This window comes from Tenebrio molitor, chromosome 1 (genome assembly GCF_963966145.1).
Source record: "Tenebrio molitor chromosome 1, icTenMoli1.1, whole genome shotgun sequence".
Lineage (NCBI taxonomy): Eukaryota > Metazoa > Arthropoda > Insecta > Coleoptera > Tenebrionidae > Tenebrio > Tenebrio molitor.
Window position 1 is genome coordinate 32061357 of NC_091046.1, and position 20153 is coordinate 32081509.

Genomic DNA, 20153 nt, shown 5'->3' on the forward strand with positions numbered 1-20153 from the left:
ATATTTTTAACCAAATAAAGGCACAAAGGTACCAGAAAATCATAGTTTGGATTGAATATTTTCCATATAAGTACAGTTTTAAAGTAATTTAAAATGATTAATACCATAAAAGTGCTGTTGCAAAGGCAAAGTGGTTTTTTGCAACTTGAGTCAATATTACGTTTATTACTAAATTAAATCACATTATAAACCGTATCAAGTGGTCAGCGTCATTAGTATTTTTGGTTGCCTACAAAATAAATTCAGAAATAAGCCTTACGTGACCTGCCCTGTATAATAATAATTCTTTATTGTCGCGAAAACTAACTCTGCCATTTAATAGTTTAATAGTTTCTAAACTACACATGTGTGTCAATCTAGTTCAATAGTTTCAGCCAACGTTGGTCACTCGGTATATTCTTAACGAGTATGTGGTAGATTAATGAAAATGATATTGTAATTCATTATTCATTTTCATTATCTGTTTTCTTAGGCAATTGACTTGACATTGAATTATTAAAATATTTTTTGTAATTTTATGTTTACAGTAAACATTTAATATTCATATTCATCATATAAAAAATTGGTGTTAGAGCGTTGGTATTAATCTAATTTTTGGTAACTGAAATCCTGTCTGTCTATCCGAAGAAACGCTCTATGCAATTCATTAGAAAAGCTTTTAACCCTAATGTAGATTGATGCGAATGTCAGGCCTGCACGCGACCGCCGCGTGTGTGAGCTGGGGGTAGTGTAGCCCCATAAATGGACTGAACGCCAACACGGGGATGGTTTACTTCTTGTGAAAAAGTGATCATTAATTACTTACCTGATCCTGTTTGTTTATGATTACCTCATCAAAATTTTACGTACGACGTACGGTCGTATGAATCATGGAAGACAGATGTCTTCGGGCATTTGGGGCCCCTAACCTGACATCGGGTGACTCATTTCGCAACTCTTTGATTGCAATCTGCAGGCAATACTTTACATGACAAACTAAACGTACGTGATTCCATTTGTGCTATTCATGAATTTTAAAAGGCTCTCTGCATTTATCGTGAAGACACAGTGAAACAACAGAAAAAGTTTTTGAGTAAATTAATAGCTAAAACTATAACAACTTGTAAAATAAATATTAATCACTTGTTATATTATGTTGTATATTATTTTTATTAATTAAATTGCACAGAATAGAGTACCATATAAATGTAACTTCTACATCAAAACTAACATTAAAATAACACTATGAATAAAGTGTGGTTTCCAACCAATCTCTTTGGTTCACGTTGATTTGATCATTAGTATCAATTGTTTGTCTTCTCTGAAATTCATCTGCAAAATAAAGGAGAGATTTTATTTAAAAGCATGTACCTGCACAGCTGTGTGAACCTAACAGTAATTTATTTAACAAGTTCGTGTGTAAATTGGGCTTTTTTGGCATGAGTGAGCCAGTCCCAATTTACACACGAACGAGTTTAATACAATGTTTTTTTGTTTGACGAACCCCTTAAAGGCTCCAAATCGCTTAAAATCTTTAAAATTAGCTTGATATTTCGTTTTGCAAGTTGTGACATTTATCAAAATCCGTTCACACATGAGAAAATTCTCAAATTCTGAGAGTGTCGAACAAAAAAGTTAGTACCTAACAATTACATTATAATTTATTGTAACTTACCTATCATAGTTTTTAACTTAAAAATACACAAAACGAAATTCTCAAAAGTTATTGATCCATGACTACCATAGCGGATCATAATAATGCCCAAAATCTTCCTATCGACTTTGTAACCACAAGCGGTTAATAGGTTTCTTAGTTCAAAACCATCCAATTTTCCAGAGTTATCCTTGTCAAATTTTACAAATGTCGCCTACAATAACGGAAAAATATGTGTAAGTATGTTCTGATGATACAGGGTTATTCACGTAATATGACGAGCCTGACCAGGGAAAGATGCAACCCAAAATACATTTTAAGAAGCATTTATATTTTGGTATAGTATCTTGATCTTAATAAGGAATTTCGACTTAAGCCATAAATAAACCTAACGAAGACCCTACTTAAAGAAATTTATTGTTATAGTGCTTGTATTTTCCTAAGGAATTCTGACTTAAGCCCTAAATAAACCGAACAAAAACCCTACTTAAAGAAATTTATTGTCATATTGTGCCTGTCAATCACTAGAGGGTCTCCGACAAATATTTTGAGTACTACCTCAGGTAATTTTTTTCTCCGAGACCGGCTAGTGATTGACAGGTACACAATAAATCACAATAAATTTCTTTAAGTAGGGTCTTTGTTCGGTTTATTTATGACTTAAGCCAAAATTCCTTAGGAAGATAAAAATACTATACTATACAGGGTTATTCACGAGAGGAGTACTTCTGAATTTTTATTTTGCCGCAACCAGCAATACCAATGGCAGTAACTACTAAATCAAATGGGTTATTTCTTTTAAATTATAAATCAAAGTAAGTTTGATAGATTTGTGAGAAATGTGTTAATGTAAAAGGTACCTATTCGAAGTGTCTACCATCAGCTTCTAAACATCCGCAGCAGCGACAGAATTCCTTCCACGCTCTCCACAAATTTTTCTAATTGACAAATATTTTTTGTTTTAACATCAAAGAGACAGGACTAAGAGCCGTCGTGGATTCATTTATAATTATTTTCAAAATTTGAAATCAAGATATTGTTGCAATGTGTATAATGGGTTGCGGCAAAAAAATATTCAGAAATACCCCTCTCGTGAATAACCCTGTATATTGTGCCTGTCAATCACTAGAAGGCCTCGGACAAATATTCAGGTATAGTCCTACAGAAACTCTAGTGGAATTCGACTTTGATTGTAAATTTATGTTTGACACTGGAAAAATAGAATTTTATGCTGCAGCAATAATCCTACCGATAAATGCTAATGAGGGTCGTCGGTTTGGGGTTCGCAATGCTAGTTTCAGGCAGGGATGTTACAGGTAGTGGTAGTGGTATTTATTACAAAGGTTATTACTTGATGATAAAATCTTATTCTTCGGTTGTTGTTGTTAAATTTACAACCATAAGTAGTCGCATTCTACTAGAGTTTCTGTAGGACTATAGATATAATTGCCCTAGTGATTGAGAAATTCCCGATAATTTTGTGTTGGTGATCACGAGTATCTGCTGTTGTAAAAATTTAACAGCAGACATGAGTGGCTCTCTAACAAAATTATATGTATATCTGGAATTTCTCAATCACGAGGGCAATTCGATATGAGTATTCACCGAATGATCGCTGCAACTTAAATTTAGGCCAAATTAAAATTATCAATTCATATTTAATTACAATTGTTAATAATAAGGGCCACACTGTATATCTGTCATTGAATTTTTTGTTGATATTTAGTAGGTATTTGAAAATGTTTTCAAACGATGACAGAACCGACATGATCCTACTTACCCATTATTTTTGTGATTTGAATTGCTTATTTCCCTCCACCACCCGGCGGCACGGCAATTTTGCAGGAGTACATACACTATTACGGATATTACTATCAAGTTTTTATATTATGTTCTGTGTCAATGGCAAGTAACTTCCTCACGATATGACATGAGTATAATAATATACCTTTTTGAATTTCAACTACCAATGTGTTCCCTAAATCCAGAATTTTTAAATGTTTAAAAAGAGATGGCGGTACTATTCCCGTTGCTGAAATTATAAGTGGTAAAATCAAAATTTTTTCTAAACACCAAAGATTTCTCATAGCAATGGAGAGCTCTAAATATTTATTAATTTTTGTGTTATATGTCTGTCTTATTATTGTGTGAATTTAGAACAGCTATATCTAAAAGATATGCTTGCTTTTGTTGTTTTTTAAAAATAATAATGTCTGGTCTGTTATGCTTATTATTGTTATTAAATCATACTTTGTTGAGAGAGGTATTTTTCTGTCACAATCTGACATTCATTAGGTTGACGTTAAAAGCTATCTGTTTTATGTTTATGTGCATTATTATGATAATACAGGATTATTATAAATGATTGTAGTAGAAGCAGGCCATGCCCATGTTATGAAATTTTTGGCACTTTCATGTCAATTTTTGTCGCTGTCACTGTCATTTTTAGGTGAAAAGTGCGGTGATGAGAATTTTATTTTTTTATTTATTTTTTTTAATTAACGATTGAACCCAAAAAGATTGAGTTGTTTTGCAACCAATTCTAAAAATATTGAGTTGTTTTGCATCCAATTTAACTCCTGTGTGTGAACAGTGTGTACTCACTTCACATCATTTTGATGTTTTTTATATGGAGCGGTAACCATAAATTTTACATTCAGTTTTTACGCCTATTTGGACTACAGTCATTTATAATAACCCTGTATAATACGGATCGAGATAACTTTATAAATTGTATTTTGGGTTTCATTTTTAGCTGGTCAGGCTCGTCATCTTAACGTGAATAATCCTGTATTAGGAGAAAAATCTGTTGCATGGGTTTTCCATATTTCAATATTTTATGCATATTTGTTGAACATTAATTTATTTAAGTATAAGCTAGTGCTATTGTTGAATTAAAATATTATGTATAGTATTTTTATCTTCCTAAGGAATTTTGGCTTAAGTCATAAATAAACCGAACAAAGACCCTACTTAAAGAAATTTATTGTGATATTGTACCTGTCAATCACTAGCCGGTCTCGGAGAAAAAAATTACCTAAGGTAGTACTCAAAATATTTGTCGGAGATCCTCTAGTGATTGACAGGCACAATATGACAATACATTTCTTTAAGTAGGGTTTTTGTTCGGTTTATTTAGGGCTTAAGTCAGAATTCCTTAGGAAAATACAAGCACTATATTTACAAGCTAAATAACAAATATCCCTTTCTTATGTATGCAACTAATTTTTCTAGAGCGTTATGAGGGTTATCTACAGTGTGGAAACTACTTATGGAATAAATTCAGTAATTTCAAAACTAATGACATTTGTCGAAAACGTTGAAACAGGTCAATTTTTATTTCTCATAATGCTTACTTTAAGTAACTTCACTTGTTCATGACGTTATCCATTTTTGAGCTATGACGTCACACTCATTTTTTTTAAATGACAACCCCTACTTGTTTTTTCTCTTTCTGATAGACCTTCATAAACGATGAATGAAAAAAATTGGTACTTTATACACAGTGTCCCCAAAAAAGAAGACGAGTCCATAACTCCGTTATTTATCGGAAGATTTTAATTATCTGTACAACAAATTAAATGGTTGTTAATAGGCTACAAAGTGGCCTAATAAGTTCAGGTATAGCCCCATGGACTTCAAGGGTAAAATGTCAAAATATTTTTTTTCAAATAGGATTACATATTTTTTTGTAGTAATTCTGATAGAGATTTTTATTCTGAAAACAACAGTGTGTCACAAGTATACACTTAAATATCAAAAATTCACAAAAAAAATGCAAAAAACGCTACTATCGTCTATGTTCCATTTTGCGCTAAACATTGGCGGCATATCTGCGCAATCCAAAATGTTATTATTTGTCATTTGTTTTTCCAGCTACCTTAATTTGGTTATTACATTGTAACGCAATGCATTTTGATAGCTTTTCGCTTGGTGTTCGTCATTTGTTTCAAAAGTTATTGTTATTTTTTTTTATGTCAAGTTACGCTTGTGATACATTGTTGTTTTCAGAATTAAAATCTCTATCAGAATTACTAAAGAAAAGTATGTAATCCCATTTGAAAAAAAATATTTTGACAGTCTAGTCTTAAAGCCCTTGGAGCTATACGTGAATTTATTAAGCCGCTTTGTAGCCTATTAACAACCATTTAATTTGGTGTATAGATAATTAAAATCGTCCGATAAATAAGGGAGCTATGGACTCGTCTTTTTTTTTGGGGACACCTGTATATCAATTTTTTTGAGAAAATGACAAATTTTACTTCAAAAATTTAATTTACTTTTTAATTTAAAAATTCTTTTTTGTAATTTGCCTCCATTTAGATTCTCTAATAGACATATTAACGAACGCGACGTCATCATCTGGGATGTCCTTATAGCCATTATTTCACGGAACATTTTACGAAAATTTTTAGGTTGGCATAGCTTGATCCATCATGCCTGTCAGTTTAAATTACAAAATGTGCAAAGAATTATTTATCAGGATTTATCAGGCAACAAATTCGCGACCGTATTTTTGACAATTTCACGTATTTCAGCGGGCGTACATGAAAGAATTTGGATAAAACAAAAGGCGACTTTGAAGACTTGATCAAATTTTCACTTTTAAAATTAAGACATTACCAACCGCCACAAAAATCCCTAAATCGAGGAAAGTAAACATTTTTGTTTAAAAACGACTTAAAAAAGGCAAATTACAAAAAATAGTATAAAAAACTCCTTTCATAAGACCTTGAAGCACTCATTCTTTAAAATAACTCGTGGCTACGCCACTCGTTTTTAAATCTTGAATTCGTGCTTCAAGACTGGTCTTACGAAACTTGTCTTTTAATATAGGTACTATTATATGGGTTTATTTAAAATAGAAGATTTATTTGAATAGACCAAACAATTTAGAAGATTTACGGCAGAGAATGTAAGCTGAAATGGAACAAATCAGCCCTAACATTATTGAGCGCAGTGTACAAAGTGTCGGTGAGTGCCCAATAGTTGGCGGGAGGCAATTTCAACATTTGCGTTACATTTTATTGTTAAGCTTAGATGTTTGTTTGTTTTTGTTTGAGGTCAGTTAAAATTTTTACATCAAAATTTTGAAGTAAAATTTGCCATTTTCTCAAAAAAATTGTTATGTAAGGTACCAATTTTTCTCATTCATCGTTTAGGTAGTAGGAAGGTCTATAAGAAACAGAAGAAAAAAGCGGGGGTTCCCATTTAAAAAAATTGGTTATGACGTCATAACTCAAAAATGGATGACGTCATGAACAAGTGAAGCAACTTAAAATAAGCACTATGAGAAATAAAAATTGACCGGTTTCAGCGTTTTCTACAAATGTCATTAGTTTCGACATTACTGAATTTATTCCCTAAGTAGTTTCCACACTGTAGATTATAAGCTACATCACCAGGTGACATACCGCGTGAGCAACAATTATAGCCCTACTCTAGTGGAATCCGACTTTGGTTGTAAGTTTATGTTTGTCACTGGAAAAATTGAATTTTATGCTTCAGCAATAATCCTACTGATTAATGCTAATGAGAGTCGTCGGTTTGGGGTTCGCAATGTTCGCTTGCTAGCTTCAGGCAGGGATGTTACAGGTAGTGGTAGTGGTATTTATGACAAAGGTTATTACTTGATGATAAAATCTTATTCTTCGGTTGTTGTTGTTAAATTTACAACCAAAGTCGAATTCTACTACCGGGTGATCAAGAAGGACTGTTTAAGTTGGCAATACAATTAAGAAAATTTTTATTTATAACACTGTAACTGGATATGTTTTGTTGGTTTATTTGACAAATATCTGAAATAGGTATAGCATTAACACCGACAAGCCACCAACAACCGGAAGTTACTCCTGTTATACGATTTAAAATACGATTCAGTGTTACCAACTTAAACAGTCCTTATTGATCACCCCGTAGTTTCTGTAGGACTATACTGTTTGAGTTGGCAATAAAAAAAATTACTTGAAGTTGGCAAAACTGTGAATTGTACGATTGTACCTACCTACAGTCGAATGCAAAAAAAAAGTAGAGAAGAAGTTTTCGGCTGCTTGGTCCAGTCTTCCAGTTTTGCGATTTTGGTTGGCAGCTGACTACGACTGTATTCTTGGTTGCCTAGCCGAAAGCAAAAAAGTGAGAAGAAGTCGGTATTAGAAAAGCCACATTTATCATTTATACAATAACATTTTGATGGAAAACAATTATAGGAAACTGTTTTTGCCTACTTTTTTTTGCATTCGACTGTATTTCGGTTTGTTTCATTGTCATTTTTGAAAGCGGACATTAATTGCAAATTTAAACGTTTTATTTTTTGTAATCTTTTATTGATAATAATTGGAATCATTTAGGCCGGTATTTATAGTCGGCAACTTAAGTCCAACTTGGATAAGTTGTACTCGAGTCCTGAGTTTTGTTCAAGTCTAGATCTGTATTAAAGTGAATACTTCGGCTAAACTCGTAAAACTTAGACTTGAGGCCTACTTCACTTCAGTTTTGTTTGAGTTGTGTTGCCATGGTTATACCATACACCTTGTAACAGCTTGTTTTGAATTCTCTTGCAAAATGGAAACCGCGTACGGTTTAATGGAGAAAGTTCTCGTGGCTTCTCTCATCCGCGATATGAGAAAGGCAATAGAAAATAAAAAAACAGATGCAGTTTCGGGGAAACAAAAAAATAGTGCTTGGAAAAGGATTACCACCAATACAATAGCCAACTAGAGAGTACCACAGTACGCACGGCCCAGCAATTGAAAAAATTGTGGGCCAATATACAATATACAAAATACGTTGTTGACGTATAGTTGGAACTTCTTCTTCTCCTACTTCGTCAACAAAGTCACACAACCTAAATTTCGGCGATCTATCAAATTCACGTCACTTCCGGTTATGTGACAAATGTAGCCAACAGGGACGCAAAAAAATCAACATAGCTTTATTGCCAACGCAAACAGTAATAATTGCTCACGGGGTATAAAAGTTGATTGAAATTGAAAAATTAATTGAAAATGTAGTTACCTTCAACGCCTCAACATCTTGCATTAGATGTCCAAATTCTTCGAAATCTAGTTTTCCGGAATAATTGGCGTCCCACAAACTGACAATATTTTGACATGTAGATTTGGAGAATAATATTTTTGGCTTTATAAAACAAAATAATCCTAGAATTATAAAATATTATTTATGGTTTTAAACCGAATTTTAGTAATTGTTATACTGCGCTTTCCGTATTTCGAATTGAGTGCCTTTCGTATGGAATACCATCCAATTTCGGTTTGGTTGCCAGCCACACTTCTAAAGATCCTTAACAAACCACTGTCATTTACTTCTTCTGTTGTGTTCTGTTAAAGGCATTATTACAAAGAATTCGAAAAAAATTCTTACTTACCGGTTGAGTAAACATGGCATCTTTGGAATATCCGATAGCTTCATCATTTTCTCTAAAATAGTTCCATGTAAGTACATTAGTTATTTAAACTGATCAGAAAGAAAAATTCTTACACGACATTAGTTTTCGTTGAAGAATATATTCTTAATAAATAACTTGCATATTTATTAGGAAAACCAGTACTTGGTATTATGCAATATCTCCCAGGTGGTAACAAAGCCCTAATTGTCAATTGACGAACGCCAACTTCACTGTTGTGTAACACAGGCTCTCTTGATTTAAAGAAATCTTTGTCGAGGAGATGTCCTGGGTCAGTTTCAACCTAATAATTTTTCACACAGTTAATAATACGAATAAAGTGCAAATACGCTCAAGCATCAGAAAGCTCTGTAGATACCTACCTTGAATATATTAATTTCAAGCGGAAGATCATTTCCGCCGATAAGACGTCTGTTTTTTTGCATTAAGCCAATAACGAGAGTACATGGCGTGTTATTTCCCTTAACTGTTACGAGGTATTGCGGATTATTGGCAAATGTCTCTAAAATGTATGGTGTAAAGTAGAGAATTAATTTTTTGTTTAAATACTCGTACCTTGATATTTATAGCCACCTCCTGATGTAACATTAGGAATCCAACTACTTTCGAACATACTAACGTACCAATTACTGTCTTCGTTTTCATAGCAAAATGTACTAGGATTGAGATGGCAAATGTCCAGAAACGTAAAACATTTTTTAAAGTCTTCAACTTCCATCCAAAATTCACCATCATATCTTTTTACACGAAGTTTGTCACTTACTTCTTTTGGAACCAAATTCCAAGACTCTGAACTAGAATTTATTAATTTTCACGTAAAGTGTAAATTTACTAAAAATTATTCAGTTAACTTATCACTCCAAGATCCATTCCATTCAGCACTATTTCCCCATGGATTTCTAACTCTAATTAATCTTATTTCAGAATCACCTGTCTTTATAGTTTCAACACCTGTAATACTATATGCGTGCGTTGTGATTAAACCGTCATCACGCGTCCCTTCTTTCTCTGAAGACTAATATTTTTAATTAGGAAAAATCACTTGAAAAACAATTTTACTGACCACTATGGAACAACCCATAAAAGACGATTTTTTAAACGATGTCTCCATAATTTCAAAAACTTCAGGTTGTGTGGCACTGTAAAATTCTGACAGACCACCACATAAATCTTCCAAAGCTTCACATATTTGTCCTCCTTCTAAATTTTGATAAGAACCATAAAGCCTGTAGCAAATTCGTTATAAAATTCAGTTTAAATTTGAATAGTTAAAAACTTACTTCGCGTACGCCTTTTCTAAAAGAGATGGCCAAAATTCATTGGGATCTGTTGATCGTAAATACACCAATTTGTTATTGATTGTAGGTAATCTGTCGTCTATTACAATATCTATCCACCGTCCATAGTGCCAGAACCTACATTGAAAGTTAATTTGTTAATTTTGTCCTGTTTATTCATACTTTCTGACGCGATGACATAAATTTATTAATTAAATATAAAAGTCATTTGTTGTTTACCTGAAGTGAAAAATTCCAGCATAATTTTGAGAAAAACTTTGATCAGTGGGAACGACAATTGAAAACAATTTTTGATTAAGGGTTAGGTTAGCAACAGCAGCTAAGAACCAACAGTCTCCTAATTTTCCTTGATCTATATCATTTCGAGTTGCCCCATTTGTAATAAATTCAGGATGTTCTGATATTTCCTAAAATGGTTCATTTGTTTAATTATTATTTATGCAGTGTCTTATGTCTGTACAGTATCATGTATACTATACAGACTGGTTTACATAACTTTCCCACCCTAACGAATTTTAAATGCAGCCAGTAATAGGTTAACGTGATGCCTTCATTTACTATGAAATCTGGATACTCCTCTCATTATTGACAATCACTTGACAATATTTTTTGTTAATTAAAATGTGCTTCAATGACAAAAGGGTCGATATGATTTAGATACATGAGTCAGTTTCTTAGATAAAAAAATATTGTCGATTACTGCCATTTTAAAATTTTTATAATTGTGACTTTTGTGAAGGATGTCAACGTATTACTGGCTGCGTTTAAATTTCGTCAGGGTCGGAAAATTATGTGAATCAGTCTGTATATCCGCACGGATTTTTTTTTTTAATTTTTTAAATACATATTGTATTTAGTTACAAGATAGTGTAGTTTTTGTTTGAACATTTTGTTATCGTATTATCAGCTTATCAGATTTACCATCGGGATAAGTTACCAGGAAATTTAAACTGTGTAAACTGTTTTTTGATAAAAATTCATTAGATTCGTTATTTAACAAATAAAAAATCCTTCAAAAAATTACACTATAATAAGCTTTTACCAAAATCTAAGTAAGCATTAAGAATAGTAAGAGCACAAGTGTTTGTATACTTCAAGATCATAAGTGTAGCGATATAATAAAATATCGGTATGTAGAATCATACAGGTGTCCCTAAAAAAAAAAAAGAAACCATAACTCCCTTATTTATCGGTCACTTTTAATTATTTGTAAAGTAGAACCAGAAATATAGTGTTTTTATGAGGGATGGAGTACATTAACTTGAGGGGGTCAGTTATGGCAGGGCAATAAACTTCTAGCACTCGTCGCGCGACTGGGCTCTACCTACCTTTGTCTCCGATGGTCCATTTTCAGACGGCTCAAAAACATCTGTCATAGAACATTTATAACTCTCTTCAAGTTGGTAATAAAAGTGACCCCAAAGTTGTAAAAGAAATTATCGACCAGAGTCCATAAAAACACTATATTTCTGGTTCCACTTTACACCAAATAAAATGGTTGTGAATAGGCTACATAAGGACCTAATAAATTCACGTATATAGTATTTTTAAATTCGTAAGGAATTTTGGCTTAAGTCATAAATAAACCGAACAAAGACCCTACTTAAAGAAATTTATTGTGATACTGTACCTGTCAATCACTAGGCGGTCTCGGAGAAAAAAATTACCTGGGGTAGTACTCAAAATATTTGTCGGAGACCGTCTAGTGATTGACAGACACAATATAACAATAAATTTCTTTAACTAGGGTCTTTGTTCGGTTTATTTAGGGCTTAAGTCAGAATTCCTTAGGAAGTTACAAGCACTATAGCCCTAAGCGCTTCAAGGTTAAACTGTCAAAATTTTTTTTTTTTTGCTACTAGGAACACATACTTTTTTTTAGTAATTCTGATAGAGATTTTTATTCTGAAAACAACAATGTATCACAAGTACCTATAACCAAACATAAAAAAATAACACCAAATTTTGAAACAAATGACGAGCACCAAGCGAGAAGCTATCAAAATGCATTGCGTTACAGTGTTATTATAACATAATCAAATTCAGTTAGCTGGAAAAACAAATGACAAATAATAACATATGGAATTGCGTAGAAATGCTTCCAATGTTTAGTGCAAAATGGAGCGCCGTTTGAGCGTAGACGATAATAACGTTTTCTTTTACATTTTTTTTTTTTTGGTATGCAAGTGTATATTTGTGATAGATTGTTGTTTTCAGCATAAAAATCTCTATCAGAATTACTAAAAAATATATGTATTCCTACGAGTATTTGAAAAAAAAAAGATTTTGACAGTTTGCCTTGAAGCCTATTCACAACCATTTAATTTGGTGTATAAATAATTAAAATCCACCGATAAATGGGCTCGTCTTTTTTTTTAGGGACACTGTATATACCTACATTAGCTCCATGTTCCAAAATTATTTTTCACAATAATTTTTAATAGGTGATATTTTAATAAAATTTTCCAGAAAGCCGATGACGATTATAGACACTATAAACATTGGGCGAAAAGTATTTTGAAAAATTTTACGAACGCATGTCCAACATAATGTTACATTTTAATTTACGACTAGGTACCTATGTATTTAATTAGTGACAAGCCAATCACCCAGTCCTGATTTTTCGCCGATTGATAAAACAACTTTCTGTCATAAATTCCGTTTTTTTTTTTCAATTGAATAAATATTTTTTTCTGCTCCTATTGTATCGGGCCTTCAAATAAATACCTATATATTTAGAGTAGGCGTAGGCGACATAATTCTGTTAACAGTGTAAAGACAATTTTTGTAGGTATAACCAATTATTCTCCTGAATTACACAGGTTGCATAGTAAGCTTTTTCCCAATTTCATATTGTCATATTCCGTGGAGAGAAAATAGGGAGAATGCACTACAAAAATAAAAAATATTTTCTAACCTAATTTTAGTTCGTCAAATGTCAAACGTTTCTTGCGTCATTTTCTACGCTGGAAAAATGTTGCAGACAATTGAATTTCCATAGGTTGCTCTAAATATAAATTTATTTGAAGGCCCGTTATAATACTGTAATTATTAAAGTGTTTTTTTATTAGATAACAGGATTAATGTTATTTGAATAACAATTTCAAAACTCACGGCAAATATCATAGCAACTAATTTATGCAGTCTAATCACAAATTTTAATGCAGTGGTATCAAGTATGCAAAATAATAATTGTAAAACGTCAGTTTCAGTTTGTCTAATAATGAAACTTATTTATCTTCAAGCGGTCGGAAATCGCGCCTTTGTGTATCTCCATAGAAACGGTTAAAGTTTCTGAGCGGAGTAGAAGTACTTCAAGTCCTAGGAGTAGGAGTGTCCCACAGGCGGCTCGACCGAGTCAAATGTAAGTTCATTTGAAGTATTTGTCACGATTGATTTATTAATTACAATTATCAATTACACGCGCAAGATTGCCCTTCAATGTTAATAGGTAAACAGTTGTAAGTTGTAATCGTTTGCTATTTACGTTTTGATAACGGGCCGTATGATTTCCCTTTCATTAAAGTTAAAGAACGTCGTTAAATTGTTTTGTCTCTGTCTAACATAGTGCTTGGCATATACTCTCACTTTGTCTAATCAATTATTTAGCTAATGAAAGCCTTAACGAATGGGAAATCATACGGCTCACTGTTTGTTGTATTTAGTGAACATCTGAAGTAAGTGTGTGCTGTTAGAAAACGAAATGCACGGCGAGATAGGACTCAAAAATTGATGCAGATCGCGGCAAACTCAATGTACCGTCGCGAGCAAAAAAAACTGGTCGTCAAAATCATGCTTTGACACAATGGAAAATGCTCTATTGTAAAACGATCTTAAATATTATAACCTGTTAATTATGTTGTATGATATTAATTGAGATTGATTAATTAATTTTTTGACACTTTGTTGACTTGGACATAATCAGGCAGGGAAATTTTTTAATTTGTGACAAACTAACTAAATTTTGAAATGACATTGACGACCAGAATTTTTTGCTCGCGACAGTATAAAGGTGTTTTTTTTAATTTGGCGTCGAAGTAGGCGTTGGAAAGTTGATTGAGATCGCACCACTCGTGTAAAAGCGTAAGATTTAAACAGCTGATCCGTGATCCGTAACCTGCATAGTGCGTTCACAATCGACAGTTCAACGCCTACTTCGACGCCAAATTTAAAAAAAAAACACCCGTTATACGAGTAGATCTAATCCGACCACAGTCCCGGGCGAAAAGGGTATGATTTCTACATAATCGCTCCTGATGCAAAGTTTCTGGCTACATAGGTAAAATTTCTGAGTTCGCTAGAGGAAATTATAAATTATTATTGTAGGTTACTTGTCACTCAGTGTGACCCCTTTCGATGGAATGAAATCACCAATTTGACAATGAGAGATATCGAAGATTTGGGCTCTGCTTTCGTAGTAAAAGTTCAGGATACTAAAAATTTCAAATCGCGATCATTCACCATTTTGGGAAAGTTTTACGTGGAAATTTGCCGAAAGTGCATCGGATAAAATGAATAGGATTGTAAGCTTTACTAATATTATCGAAACTTCAAGTACCAATAACAAGCGAAGTAGAAATTACTAGTGCCTTAAAATTTGAAGATTGTAACTGCAGGAAAAGAAAAAGAAATAAGTGAGTACATGTTCGATTTTTTTTTGTGATCCGCTTGAAGATAAAATACTGTATATCATTCAGAGTAGAAGCTTTTTTTGTGCTTCGCCCAGCTGTCGACCTCAACTGCGTTTCGGTCTTCAATCTCTGGGCTTGGTACAAAAAGAGACACTTCTACTCTTAATGATATAACATACTATTCTTTACATTTTGAGCATACGACAATCAGACTGCATCATCATTTCTTTATGAAACGTTGCAATAAAACAATACTTACAAAAGGCCTTTTCCAAACAACTTTACCATCAGGTAATTTCAAAGAGGTGTCTGGAGGGAACGCGTTATCAATAAAAAGAGTTTTATTTCGCAGATAATATTCTTGTAACTTCGCATAATTCTGTAAAGTTTTTCTTGATTGAGAACCTGAACCCTTTTCTCCAAGCTAAAACATAATGTTACACATGTACATGAGTAAAACAAATTCTTTTTCATAAAATCGAATTTCAATTATGCGTGAGTGAAAGTGCGTGAGCGAAAGAGAATGAGCGAAAGTCAAACCTTCACCCACTCGTAACGATAGATACAGACCCACTTTCTAGGGAGGTATCGAACAAAGAATATTTATTGTTTTCAACTGTCATAAATTCTCATTTTTCTCCTTTCTAAACTGCCTCTAACTGCCCTAAAGCAAAATGAGCAGATAACGAACCGTTGCAACATATTCAACGTCACATTTCTGACAGGTCTTGAAAAATTTGTCAAAACTGTCAAAAGCAAATGCGAAACCATTTTTAAAAGATTTGGAAGCTTCAGGCATGTCGTTTCAAACAATAAAATTTTGTATGCAACTCGTTTCTGGGTAAATTGGGCTTTTCTAATTCCCCTCGAGGCCTTAAAACCCTCGCTACGTTCGTGTTTTAATCTTGTCCCTCGGGCAATTAGAAAAGTCCAATTTACACAGAAACTCGTTGCATAAATAACTATTACTTTAATACGTATTTAAATCATAATTTGAAATGTTTACACTAGATTTTCTACAATAAACTGATAATTTCAAAATAGACGAGAAATTATATCTATAAACAAATATTTAATATCCAAAGAATTTAAAAGGTTTTTCATGTACCTACAATGATCAAATTTTTGTGAAAATTTTTAGTAATATTTGTTGAAACAATCTAAAACGGAATTTTCATTATTCAATATGTTAGATTAGATTACGTCTGTTTCCACGATAATTTTAATTAAGAAAAAAATTATTAAGAATAGCAAAAAGGGACATTTCTTCATTTTATTGTATTGAATTATAACCAAATTAAAGCAAAACATAGGTACTTACCATGTATATCTTTTCGAAACCTCGATAATTCAGGGGTGAATCAACCACATCATCAGTTTGTTGTGGTCCTGTTTGATTCTCGTTATTACTTTTTGGAACCTCATGGTAAAATGTTTCCTTATTATTTGGTCTCTGTGATTGATTTTTATTCATTTTTAAAAACTACGAATGACAACCAACATCTACGCGACATGTGAAATTTTGATTTCTAAGTTTACATATAAAACCAGTACTCGTTGATAAGATAAATCGATAAAAATGTCAAGTTATGAGTTATGACAGTATATTAGCAATGTATATGTAAAATTATGAACAAATTACAAATTCTTAAGTTACATTGATTATAAAACTACTTGTCAAAATGCAAATTGGATATACTTACTCATATCTTAAAAAATTACTGAGAACTTGAATTGCAATGACGGATTGTCTTATTTATCCTTTAAATAGTTCATATTTAAATATTTTAGAAAAATTGATTGCAATAATAATTATGTTCTAAAAGATTTTATTATAATTGTGTTCGTCGCTAAACAAAAGAAAGCAGACTTTCGGAATACTGAAGATAAAAAAAGCTTAGCAGTAATTGCTCATTGAGTCAAGGTTTTAAGAGAATATTTAATGATATCTCTTTGCTTTTAATTTTGTTTTATTATACCTGAATAATGATCTCTGTTTTACACACTAAAAAGAGTGCAAAATCGGGCCTTTAAAGCAGTAATGCTTTAAAGTTGCCTAGGTAACAACAAATTCTAAATTACGGTAAAATACTAATTATTAGGGATTTGTTTTTTTGAAACTTTATGAAATAACTGTTTTTACTAGTCTAAGGCCCGGTTGTATAAAGCTTAGTTAACATCGTTAACGTTGTCCTACAACCTCCTAGATAAAATTTCGGCACATTTTAAAAATACACCCTTGTATATGATGTTTTATAAAATGTACGCCAATGCGAAGTAACCTATAGGAAATATGCTTTAAAACAAGGAAACCGCATTGGTGTACGTTTTATAAAATATGATATACAGGGTGTATTTTTAAAATGTGGCGAAATTTTACCTAAAGGTTGTTTGACAACCTAGAATACTAAAAGCAATTAAAAAAAAATGTAGATCAAAAAATAAATGTCATTTTATTTTTTGACATAGAATTTTTTAAACATTTTTTCTGAGTTCTACATGAAGCCAGTAACTCGTGATTAAAATATCTGCACAACTTTCAAAATCACCCTGTATAATGTATTCCAATTTTAAAAAAACGATGCTTGGCCATGACAATCTGACAGATTCCATTTTGTATATTTGAAGAAAAGTTTGGTTAGGAATTTTGAAGTCACAATGTTGCCATACTTATGTTTCGCTTTTTTGTGAATCGATTGAACTGTATTAAAAGAAGTGAATAGAAAACCAAGCATTTTTTATTAAAAATAGCAATTGAAGAAAAAAGACAAATCAAAAAATCAAGAAGTACGCATCTGGTGGAGCCTTTAGTCGTTGAATGAGTTTCAAGAACGCTTTCTTTAATTTAACAAGCATAAAACGGATAAGTTCTTATCCAAAATGGAATTAATTTTTTTAAAAGACATTTAAACTTTAACCTCCTCCATTATTTCATCTTCAGAATGATCTTCATTATTAGATTCCGAAGCAAAATTTTGACGGGTTTCTGTTCACAAAGAATTTTTCTATAATTAACAATTTTGTATTTAAACCCCATCGATTTTAATATTCTGTATAAAGTAGTTGTCCCCCCTGTAAATTCTAATAAATTCTTCTCTGTTTCCAGTAGAGTGTCTAAAGTAAAAAATTCGTTTTTGCTGTTTAGTGCACGATTAATTTCGGTTTAGATCTCTTTCAAAAAAATGATTCCACTTTTCTGATTTTCCTCTTTTTGCAGTTCTAGTATCCTCCAGACTATTTTTTGTAATTATGCAATATACAGGGTGTAACAGAAATAGGTGCATTAATTTTAACTCGTCAAAAGGAACAACTTTTCTATCTACCATTTTGCCGATCTTTAATTCCAAAAAAAAAATTGGAGATATTTTTCACCAAAATAGCCTACGTCACTAAATACTGCGATGGTTAATTGAGATCAGCGCTAATATGAAAAAAACGTTCATTTTCATCCAGAAAATTTTAACGCCGAAATCGAAATTCAAACAAATATACGCGTATATCAAAAAATCCACTTCGTAAGAATCTGGCTGTTTCACGTTTTTAGGTAGCTTAGTTTTGGAAATATGAACGGTTTTAGGAAAATCTTTCCTACTTTTTTAAGCCATTACGCAACGTTTTTCGCCAAAATGGCAGAGAGAAAAGTTGTTCCTTTTGATGAGTTCTAATACCAGTTACTTATTTCTGTTATACCCTGTATAACAGATCTTCCCACCTATAAATTAATTATACAGTTTAAGATATAATCGAATACAAATGCATTGTTCTCACATTGAAGATGTCCATCAATCTGTTAAGAATCGCATCGTTCTTAGATCGGGTCTGACTCGTATAAAATGTGTGTAGCACTTCAGTAGTAAACCTTTTAAATAATCACTTTGTGTTGTCTAATTTAAAATAAATTAGAAAAACGTCAAATAGCTATTAAGACAACAAGTGTTTTATAGACGATTTAAAAATCGAGATCGTAGTTTAAATCAGAGCGACCGCAGGGACCGAAGATTTAATAGATCGAGATTTTTAAACTATAAAACACGCGTTGTCTTCAAGATTTTTTCTAACACTAATATCTTATCAGAAATTTTAATAAATTCAGAAATTATTCGAGGCGCGTCACAATACACAAAATGCGGAGGTTGCCGTGGGTACTATGGTAATAATATCAACAAATTTGGAAAAAAAACAATTTTCATCGTTGAAATGTGCCAAAACGTTCCAGAAGAAATAAGAAAAAAACGGCAATTTGTTACCAATGAAGTCTAAAAGTGCATACGAAAAGGTGTATGTTTCGTTTCAAGGCCGGAACAATAAAAAAAGCATCACGGAGGTAACGGAAGATGTCATTTTGGCTTTTTTTGATATGGGGTAAGTGTGTAGAACTTCATTAAAAGTTAATTCACATTATCACATTACGGCAAGAATCATTTGAAGAAAATGTAAAGATTGCCAGTTTTCGATGGCCGGGCACTTGCATTGGATGAAACAGCAGAAGTTAAAGAAGAAGATGTTAGGAACAAGAGCACGAAGCTAATGTGGCAGTCCCAATTCAATAATTGTACTTTTCACTTTTGTGATAATTACTGTAAAAATGATGAATAAAATGTTACCTGAATAATACATATGTGAGCGTATTTTATGACTCTATAAGATACGTTGCTATTGACGACGTGTCTTATAGAGAAAAGAGTATTTTATGGGAAACATAAGGTGTGAGCTCAAATGCACCATGGAAACAGTATAAGATATTAGTGTTTGAAAAATGATATTTATTAATAACCTTATTTACTTTTTGTTTTAGAATCATTTTGCAACACAGCATTTCAAATTTAGTTAAAAAGGGTTTACAACCAAAACGAAATGAAATATAACTACTACTTTCCTCGGTACTGCCAATTTAACAAAATTTAACAAAAAAGCATGGCACCTATTGTTTTTTTAAAGACGGAATAGATTATACTTTATATGCCGGTAACATAAATAATACTGATGAACAATAATTCAAATGTGGTGAAACAATTGTTGTATACAGGCTGGTCCCGATATAACCTGCCAAAAAAATTCGGGGTCATTAGACGGATCTAACAAGTCTAAAAAACCCCTTTTCATTAGGTCCAAAATAATGGGGATAAATTAACCCCTATCCACACCCATTCGACGCTGCTGACCACAAA

At 32.4% G+C, this 20153-nt stretch overlaps 1 protein-coding gene and 1 long non-coding RNA gene across 4 annotated transcripts in view; one reads left to right on the forward strand and one right to left on the reverse strand.

The window, feature by feature from the left end:
- Nucleotides 1-1120: 1120 nt before the first annotated feature.
- On the reverse strand, nt 1121-16530 carry LOC138126410 (calpain-A-like). Its single transcript, XM_069042190.1, has 14 exons — nt 16307-16530; nt 15245-15409; nt 10574-10761; nt 10337-10471; nt 10120-10282; nt 9908-10071; nt 9612-9850; nt 9419-9558; nt 9131-9339; nt 9018-9069; nt 8847-8970; nt 8648-8790; nt 1655-1847; nt 1121-1311 (listed from the first exon to the last, which is right to left on the reverse strand). Exons 1-14 carry the CDS (start codon nt 16457-16459, stop codon nt 1223-1225), a joined length of 2157 nt encoding a protein of 718 aa, XP_068898291.1. The 5' UTR covers nt 16460-16530; the 3' UTR covers nt 1121-1222.
- The window catches only part of LOC138126448 (uncharacterized), a 49461-nt gene continuing 42781 nt past the window's right edge, over nt 13474-20153 (forward strand). For 2 of the 3 annotated variants that reach the window (XR_011157829.1, XR_011157825.1), the window contains exons 1-2: nt 13474-14633; nt 14681-14988. This is a non-coding gene — a long non-coding RNA (uncharacterized lncRNA). The remainder of the gene's footprint in view (nt 14634-14680; nt 14989-20153) is intronic. The other variant, XR_011157828.1, reaches the window with a different exon arrangement.